Consider the following 9667-nt stretch of genomic DNA (forward strand, 5'->3'; position numbering starts at 1 on the left):
TCAGACACACTCAGCATTTTCTCCAGAGAAGAAGTCGCTGCACCTGATCTGTTACTGTAATAATAATAATAATGATGATAATAATAATAATAATAATAATAATAATAATAATAATAATAATAATAATAACATCAGAATTTAGAATGATAACGACTTTTTATCTTACAATATGACTTTATATCCAATAATTATCACTTTTTATCTTTAAATGTGACTTGATTTCCAATAATTATGACTTTATATTTAATAATATGACTTTAAATCTCACAATTATGACTTTCCATCCAAAAATTATTACTTCTGAGCCCCTAATTATGACTTTTTATCTCATGATCATACACAAAATATAAACTGCATGTAAAGGCTTGAATGTTACTGTGTGAAATAGTGAAGACCTGTCATCTATTTTAGTATCACACCATGAAAATCAAGCTGATAATATTCAATAAGACGTTTATGAAGCATCTTTGTTCACCATCAGCTCCTGATGCTCAGTGATGATCAGCAGTTATGTAATAAAACAGCCAATAAACACTTTTTCTTCTGTCCTCGCCTGCACTGACACCCAGTGGTCACACCTGGTCACACCTGAAGTGATGGAATTAAAATGTTTTACTTTTCAGGTTTACATTCAAATGTATAATCTGCACTTTGAAGTACCTTTATAGTGAAACACCTGATGTGAATATGACGTAGAGCCACATCAGCAGCGCTACATGATAGATTAGGAGTTTCAGTTCAGCCACTGGAATAAAGATTTGATAATTTATCTTTTACCTGAGGACAGAGAACAAGAAATTATGAGCCACATTATGACTTTGTGCCTTTTTATCTCATCATAATTAATAATCATCATTTTTTTCTCCCTCTGACTATATTAATTTCAGCTGCAGATGAGTTGAAATCAGTTCAGGTGCATCTGGTGTTGTCTTCACCTTGTCTGTCTGTCTGTCTGTGGGCAGGTTTTGTCAGTGCGAAACACAGTCATTAAACTCCACAGGTGTGCAATCGAGTCCGACCCGTAAGTACCGAGGACTCGAGTAGTAATGCAGTAATGACTAGTGACGGGCTGCTGCTGTGACCTCATCGCTGCACGGTGTGTAGTTGTGTGAGGGATTATTACCTATAATGTTTGATACTCTCATGTTATTGTAGTATGATTACGTGAAGCAGATGAGGGTGAAAGAATGACATTATTATTATTATTATTATTATTATTATTATTATTATTATTATTTTCTCTTTATTCAGAGTCACGTGTACAAACTGAACGTCTCTTATAAATTAAATATAAATCAACCTACTTTAAGACGGTCATCATAATGACTTTACAGTGTATTTGTACATAAAATATTAGATAATTATCAACATATTTCATTCACACACATTAGAGAACATCATTTATACAGGAACAACAATCAGGAACAGCTCCTCTTGATGGATGACCTCGGAAAGTAACTTTACTCCTTCTGTCGCCTCAGCTGCCAACACATAAGCTTCAGTCGGGCGTGTCGGGACTCCTCACAGTCTTTATATTCAATTACAAAGAACACTGTAAAGCTTCAGAAACAGATCCATTAAAGGGACAGTTCAGCACAAAACACTAGCGGTGTTATTCATCTCACGCCGAAAACAATCTGGACACATATTTTTCGATTTTGTGGTGAACTGGCCCTTTAAGTTACTTTTCTCAGTTGAAACTAATTGCTAGTCATGATCTAATACGTGCACAGTGCACAGGATCAGAGAGGTATCGCACCCAAAGAGGGTTAAAGTCGCCCGATGCAGAAGTGTCGGCGTCTCTGTCGGTGTTTGGTGGAACTGTGTGAACTCGTCTTGTGTCTTCTGGACTCGGTCACTGCAGCCTTCGCTCTCCTCGGCTGTGTGGACTCGGCGTCTGTCCGTCCGGAGGAGGAGGAAGAACCTCCACCTTGTAGCTCACCTTCTTGGACTGAATGAAGCTGTAGCTGTTGTCAAAACACAGCACGTCTGCAGGAAATGGAGAACAGAGTTAGCAACAGTTAGCATCCTGCAGGAGTTTAGATTATATAGTTTGATTCAGCGTGAAGCGGTGATTAGCTTAGCTTAGCATAAAGACTGGAAACAAGGGGAAACAGCTAGCCTGGCTCTGTCCGAATTCCTACCTGCACCTGTTCTTTCTCTTAAATTTACCGGATTAATTTACGATAATATTATATTTTCTTTTCATAGATTTACCACTTTAATCTCAGGGAATTTCTAAATTGTTTCTCGATAATTTATCACTTTGATTTCAATAAATATTATATTTCTTCTCAGATTATTAGATTTTTTTTCTTGTGAATTCATCTCTTTCTTTTTACTCATGAATTTACTCCTTTAATCTCAAAGAATATTCAAGTTTTTTTCTCTTAATTATAAAATGTTTTCTGATCACCCTCCCTCCTGTAACGACTCAACATTAAGGTGTTGTCACTCACAGACTCCGGGCTCGGGGCAGGTGAGGCAGCTGTCTTCAGGGACCAGGTGAGCGTTGTAGCGTTCGCTGGGCAGAACCTGCAGCATCTCGGACACTTTCTGACTTTTGCCCTCTGCGGTCCGTCTGTACACTCCGAACCCGATATCTGCTCCATCGCTGGCAAACTGCCACCTGAGAAGGAACGGACAAAGTTCAGATTGATTTAATGAGTATAAAGCTAATTCAAATAAAGTCCAGTGTGTCTTTTGGATCTGCTGACCTCAGGAGGCTGCTCGGCGCCGTGACATCATACTCCAGCTGGAAGACGGACCCGCGGCTGATCGTCACGCTGCTGTCGTACTCAATCTTCACCGAGTCCTGGACGTAGTACGACTTGGGTACCGTGCCACCATATTTGATCTATAACAACAAAACAGATCCATTGTTTGAATCACGATCATTTAGAAAAGACAGCACTCAGGTTCTGGTCCGGGAGCTATTGGGTTCTTCTCACCATGGTTCTGCAGCTCGGGTCTCCATCAGGGTCGGTCAGAGTTCCTCCGTACACCACAGGAAGCTGCTCTGGATCGATATGTTTACGTAACACTTCCTGCCAGTTACCTACAGAAAGAAAACAGTGAGGACGGATCACAGATTCATGGTGCCCAGAGGATGAACCCTGCTGATTGTTCCCGTGACCCATCGGACCTTTAATCCAGCACCGCCTAGAGTTCTGGGATGGACGTCTCATTTTTACACTCTGTGGTTAAAAAACTAAATTCAGAAAGGAAAGGAAATAATAGGAAACAAGAGAAAGGGAAAGGAAGCAAATAAAAAAGGAAATGAAAGGAGAGGAAAGGAAGTAACTAAGTAAGAGGAAAGGAAATAATAGGAAACAAGAGGAAAGGAAAGGAAAGGAAGTAAGTAAGTAAGAGGAAAGGAAATAATAGGAAACAAGAGGAAAGGGAAGGAAAGGAAAGGAAAGGAAAGGAAAGGAAAGGAAAGGAAAGTAAGTAAGTAAGTAAGAGGAAAGGAAATAATAGGAAACAAGAGGAAAGGAAAGGAAAGGAAAGGAAGTAAGTAAGTAAGAGGAAAGGAAATAATAGGAAAGGAAAGGAATGGAATGGAAATAAGAGGAAGGGAAAAGAGAGCAAACCAGAAGAAATGAAAAGGAAAGGATTCATCTTACTTCCTAACACAATGATCTTCCGCCGTGTTTCCTCACACAGGAAGTGTTTGATGAGGTTGTAGGCCATCGGAAACATTTTGGGAGCTGCAGCAGAAATCACAGATTAAAACCAACGAACTCGTAAAGAAACACAATCGGATGTTCGAACAAAGAGCCGGCGAGCCGAAACACCTTTGATAAGAAACACTCTCTTCAGCCCTTCTGGATAGTTCTCCTCAAACATGGTGAGGACCTGCAGCAGAGGAGGAGCAGTGACGGTGAGATGAAGCGATTTCATGTCGAAAACTCGGTGATTCAGTTCTCACAAACCTCTCCGTAAGTCTCGATCGCAGGTTTCCAGATGTGTTTCAGTCCGAGTCCTTCACAGTCGTAGATCAGAGTGATGGCTTCAATGTTCTTCCCCAGCTGAGACAGAGACAAGGAGGGAGGAGAGGAGACGAAGGTTTAGAGGAGACAAGGAGGGAGGAGAGGAGACGAAGGTTTAGAGGAGACAAGGAGGGAGGAGAGGAGACGAAGGTTTAGAGGAGACAAGGAGGGAGGAGAGGAGACGAAGGTTTAGAGGAGACAAGGAGGGAGGAGAGGAAACGAGGAGAGGAAAGAAAACAAGAGGGGAGGAAAGGAAAGGAGAGGAGAGGGGAGGAGGAAGGAGAGGAAACAAGGAGAGGAAAGCAAATGAGAGAGGAGGAGAGGAAAGGAAAGGAGAGGGGAGGGGAGGAGGAAGGAGAGGAAACAAGGAGAGGAAAGCAAACAAGAGAGGAGGAGAGGAAAGGAAGGAAAGGAAAGGAAGCAAAAGGAAAGGAAATTGAAGGAAAGGAGAGCAAGTAAGAGAAAAGGAAAGGAAAGGAAAGGGGAGGAGGAAGGAGAGGAAACAAGGAGAGGAAAGCAAATGAGAGAGGAGGAGAGGAAAGGAAAGGAGATGAGAGGGGAGGGGAGGAGGAAGGAGAGGAAACAAGGAGAGGAAAGCAAACAAGAGAGGAGGAGAGGAAAGGAAAGAAAGGAGAGGAAGCAAAAGGAAAGGAAAGGAAAGAAAAGGAAAGGAAAGGAAAGGTGGACATGTCAAGAAAAAGAGGAGGAGGAAGAGGACAAAGGAGAGGAGATGAAAGGAAAGGAAAGGAGGCGAAAGGAAAGGAAATTAAAGGAAAGGAAAGGAAAGGAGAGCAAGTAAGAGGAAAGGAAGAAACAGGAAAGGAAAAGGAAAGAGACCAGGAGATACAAGGAAATGAAGACAGAGTACAGGATACTGAATATGAAAGAAGAGGAGAAGAAAATGAAGAGTTGGAGCGATGGGTGAGGAGAGGATACAAGTTTAAAAACCAAAGAAATGGACAGGAAGTGGACAGAGAGAGAGAGAGAGAGAGGAAAGAGGAGAGGAGAGGAGAGGAGAGGAGAGGAGAGGAGAGGAGACCAGTCAGGATAGGAGCTAGGAGAAGGAAACAAAGTGGAGTATCTGTCGCTGACCTTCTCCGTCTGCCTCCGACACTCCCTCCTCATCATCTCCGTGTCTCGGATCTTGGTCTTCAGGAAGTCCTGTTTGGTGGCGGACAGCAGCAGACCTTTAGGATCCAGAGGACCAATCACATCATACCAGATGGGACTCCCCTCCCGGTCGTACCCACACATCCCTCCAGAGACGTATTTCTCTATCACCTGTCGGACACAGGGAGGAGGAAACAAGGAGAGGAAAGGAAACAAGGAGAGGAGAGGAAAGGAGAGGAAAGGAAGGAAAGGGACATGAGGACTGTACTTCCTTTAAATACCAAAATAAAAGAAAATCTGACTCCTCTTCCTCCTCACAGAATCTCTGCTGAACGTCACATTCAGGTTGATTTCATGTTAATGAGTAAAAAATTAAAAGTCAGGTCTTTATTCTAATAATCCCGTCTGATTTGGTGAGTCAGTTTTAAGGAGCATGTTTCACCTCCGGAGGTTTCCAGTCGGATATGATGCTGTCGACTTTCATCTTCCTCCTGAACTCGACGTGCTGCAGAGAGAAACAAAGAGACGAGATCAGAAACTCGACAAACTCACCGGAGAGACGAAACCACGTTTATTAAAAAAAAAAAAACAGCTTCACCTTTCTGATCATGGCTTCAGATTTCTGAACGTTGAAGCTTCGGGCTGCAAAAACAAAAGAGAGAAGAAAAAAGAGAGAGATTTAAAGGGACATTCCACCAGTTTCATTGATGGCGGAACACAACAAGTGAAAGGAAAGAAAATATATCTTTGGATAGTACTCGAGTGAAAGTCTCCAATCAATAAAAAACAAACAAAAAAAAACCCTGAAGTCGAGTGTGGAAACTGTCCGAGGTTAACAGCTAATGCAAATATTGATCCCCAGTCACAGAGTCCTCCATTGATCCGAGCCTCGCTGAACTCCGGGTCGATCACAGAAGAGTCGAGTCGAGAAGCACAAAGTCCAGAATGTTCTGTCGGATGAACCGGCGGCTCGTCGAGGTTTTAGATCACATGAATCCACTTAATCCATCGTTCTTTAATATTTCCACGGCAAGAGTTCGTCTCTACAGACGGAAGTTTTACTTTTTCACATATTTGTGTGGATTCATGGGAGAGTCAAAGAGAATAAAAAGAATATAACTGTGAAACATAAATATAAAGAGGAATGAGTTAAAAATAAATAATGTCAATAAAAACTTGGAAACATATGGATAATTTATTGATTTTTCTCCAGGTATATTCTCATTTTAAGACCGTTTGCTTGGTTTTAAACGAACACTTAATTTAAATCCACGCGGCTTCACCGAGGTCAAACTTTCTTCAGAGCCAAACAAACATTTGCTGTCGGATAAGAGCTGAAGCCGATCAAACCTCCCTGCTGAGTCAATAACAGGCCTCTGTGCTTTTCACGGCCACGAGGTCAGAGAGACGAACACTAACGGAGATAAATTACTGATTAACAGAGAGAGAAACACTGGAGATGCCATCAATTATTATAAAATGTTTGAGGGAAGAAAGAACACAAGTTTATAAAGTTTCTTCTTGCGACACAACTCATAAAATGTGCAATTTCTAAAGGGAGTCTGGTGACTTTCTCCACAGTCGTCGAAGAAGTGGCCTCTGTTGGTTACAGTTTACTGTATTTGAAAGATTTGGCATGTTCACAGTCAATAAAATGTCTCATAGATTTAGTGCCAAATCAGTTTAGAAAGTGTTGAAACAGCTTCTAGACTCACTGAAGACACAGAAACAAAAATAATCTCAGTATTTTTGTGCACCAAAACTCATTGAAACAACAAATATTCTTGATAATCTTGGATGAGTTTGAGCTCTGTCTGACAGGGAAACAAGCTGAGAGGTTTAGAAAGAAGAATCACGGCAGTCAGCGACAGGAGTGAGTCTCGATGCCGAGGCCTCCGGCTCAGGTGCTTCCTCTCAGGCCTCCGGTGAAACTGGCTGCAGGCTGAGCTCATGGGAACTGGTTTGTTTGCAGCAGAGAGTGTGAGCGTCGCCTCGGGCTCTGAAACACTTCGAATAACGACGGCCACTTCACAGACACTGTGTTTGTTTGTGCTGAAGGAAAGTTACCTGTCGTGTTTCCCTCTCATCATCATTACTGTGAGAGTTTCAGTTTTGGGTGAACTTTTCCTTTGCTGTATTTGTGTTCATGTAAAAACTAAATGATTTCTTCTGTTTGTCTTTCCACTGTTGTTATCAGTGTGTTCTCTCTCTCTCCTGCTGCCTCTTCCTCTTCTATATTACCCACATCACCTTGTGCTCGACTCACTGACGCGTGATTAATGTTTTGCCACCATCATTGAGAAAATGCGAATCACAACCACAGCAGGTTCCAGGGCGTGTGTGGAGGTCCGGGTCTCACCTCTGAGCCAGCGGAGGAGGTAGTGGTCATGCTGAGCAGGTAAGGAGGGCAGGATGTCCTGGATCCTCCCCCGAAACTGGAGGCAGAGAGTCACAACATCACAGTCAAATAGGCGCTTTAATACTTAAGTTTTGTTTCCTCAGCTATCGTCCGAGCTCGTCTACAGGTTTAAACTAGTAAGACTTAAACTTTAAAGGCCAGGACGAATGAGATTTAATGACTGTTTCACGATACGTTAGCTACATTCTTCTTTAAATGTCCAAATATTATGAAAAGTGGTCGTCTCCATTTCCTACAAAATCCACGTGAGACGACATCAAATCACTGCTTTGTCCAAAAAATCCAAACATGTTTAATTTAGGATAAAAAGTACAATCTTAACAACAAACACACTGGTAGCAGAAGAAAGATGATCGAAAGATCCATCAGTCAGTTTACATCTGATCCATCTTTCAATAATGTTTCACTTCATTTGTATTGTCAGACAAAATGTTCATTTATTAATGAATAAACTCACAGCCACACTGTGTGTTGGTGTGGGTTCTGGTTCCGGGTCGGTTTCATTTTGTAGTTTTGTTTCAGCGCAATCAAAACAAAAGAGACTGAAGTTCAATTTAGCTTCATCAAAATAACTTTAACTTCACAGTCTGATCAGCTGTTAAAGCTGTCTTTGAGACATTTCACAACCTAAAATTCAGATTGATTGATTTTAAACTATTGAAGACAGAAACTGTTTCAAATCTTCATGCTAAGCTAAGCTAAGCTATGCTAAGCTAGCTGGATGTAGCTTTATATTGACAGTACAGACATGAGAGAGGCATCAACCTTCTGATCGAAATTTAAATGTGTTGAACTTTTCCTTTAACGTTTGAGCTCGAGAGATAAAAGGTGGTTTATTGATTAGCCGCCTGACTAATCGATCTTTGAATCATCCTCGTCCGAGCGCACCAGATGTGAAGATTTGCAGATTTTCTTAAATCTTTGCAGACTTAAATTAATTTAATTTCTTCTGTCTTTTTTAAAGGACATTTTAAATTAAATGTTTCTCTTCATTCTGACTCTTTAACATTAATTAATCAGATAAATCAACATTAACAATATTTTCTTGCGCATTATCAAAAACAGGCGACAAGTTTAACTACATTTTTGTTATTGTGTCCCACCATAAACTTCTAGAGTAATAAAATATAAATATTCTTCCAGTGGAAGTGAAGAAGCACTTGTATCCTTATTTTAGAGTAAAAGTACTAATACAGCAACACAAACGTGTCTCACTTTTCAATCAAAGCATAAAATCACCCTGTTAGAAACTGATTAATATCATCTGTCTGCTACAAAAACAATATTTTCCTCTGATACATGAAGTAGAATAAAATAGAAATACTCAGATGAAGTAAAAGTACTTCAGACGTGTATTAAAACACAGAAAATCTCACTGTTTATAACAACAGTGTCTCCTGAACACAGCAGACAGTTTCCATAGGATCAGTGTGTTACTACAACAAATCAACCACAGATAAACTCAAATACAACAGACAGCAGTCATCAATATCACAGATCAATACCTGCAGTGAATTCTTATTGATTTTTTTTGTTTGTTTGTTTGTTTTTTTTTTACCTCGGTTAAGATTTCATCCTGTTTTGGACTCAAGTCTCCGAGTCGTCCGCTCATGTTTCCTGCTGCTGCTGCTGCGACTGTGTGTGTGTGTGTGTGTGTGTGTGTGTGTGTGTGTGTGTGTGTGTGAGTGAAGTGGAGGGAGTCAACACCACGCCTCCACACACACACACACACACACACACACACACACACACAGGTGAACTTTCATCCCTGAGGCTCTGTGTTACGACACAATGGAGGACTAAACAGAACTACAGTCCAAATAACATCAACAATACGACAGTTTAAAGAGTCAAAGTTCTGCTAATTAACTATTAATATTGTTTATGTTTTATTAGTACTGTAATTTTTGTGTTTATCTGATATTATAATTGTGTATTTTTGATATTGAATTGTCTGATTGTATCTGCTTCGTTTCCTCCTCAGGTGTTTCAGTACCGACTGAACCAGGTAAAGAAGTTCGTGACTTTGTTTTGGAAAGTACACAATAAATAAAAAAGATTCACGTCACCACATTTTTCAGCATCGTGCAGAAGAACAAGCAGGATCACAAACACGCCTGATAAAACTCATTTTATTCTTAAATAC

The 9667-nt window shown here is 40.7% G+C and overlaps 1 protein-coding gene across 1 annotated transcript; it reads right to left on the reverse strand.

The window, feature by feature from the left end:
• Nucleotides 1–1387: 1387 nt before the first annotated feature.
• Nucleotides 1388–9199, reverse strand: sec14l7 (SEC14-like lipid binding 7). The gene is made up of 12 exons (XM_037116667.1): nucleotides 9080–9199; nucleotides 7462–7537; nucleotides 5701–5744; nucleotides 5545–5607; nucleotides 5085–5273; nucleotides 3936–4031; nucleotides 3798–3858; nucleotides 3627–3710; nucleotides 2952–3058; nucleotides 2718–2857; nucleotides 2460–2629; nucleotides 1388–1989 (listed from the first exon to the last, which is right to left on the reverse strand). The coding sequence occupies exons 1-12, from the start codon at nucleotides 9131–9133 to the stop codon at nucleotides 1856–1858; spliced, it is 1218 nt and encodes a 405-aa protein (XP_036972562.1). The 5' UTR covers nucleotides 9134–9199; the 3' UTR covers nucleotides 1388–1855.
• Between the last annotated feature and the right edge of the window lie 468 nt (nucleotides 9200–9667).

Source organism: Acanthopagrus latus, chromosome 12 (genome assembly GCF_904848185.1).
Source record: "Acanthopagrus latus isolate v.2019 chromosome 12, fAcaLat1.1, whole genome shotgun sequence".
Taxonomy (NCBI): domain Eukaryota; kingdom Metazoa; phylum Chordata; class Actinopteri; order Spariformes; family Sparidae; genus Acanthopagrus; species Acanthopagrus latus.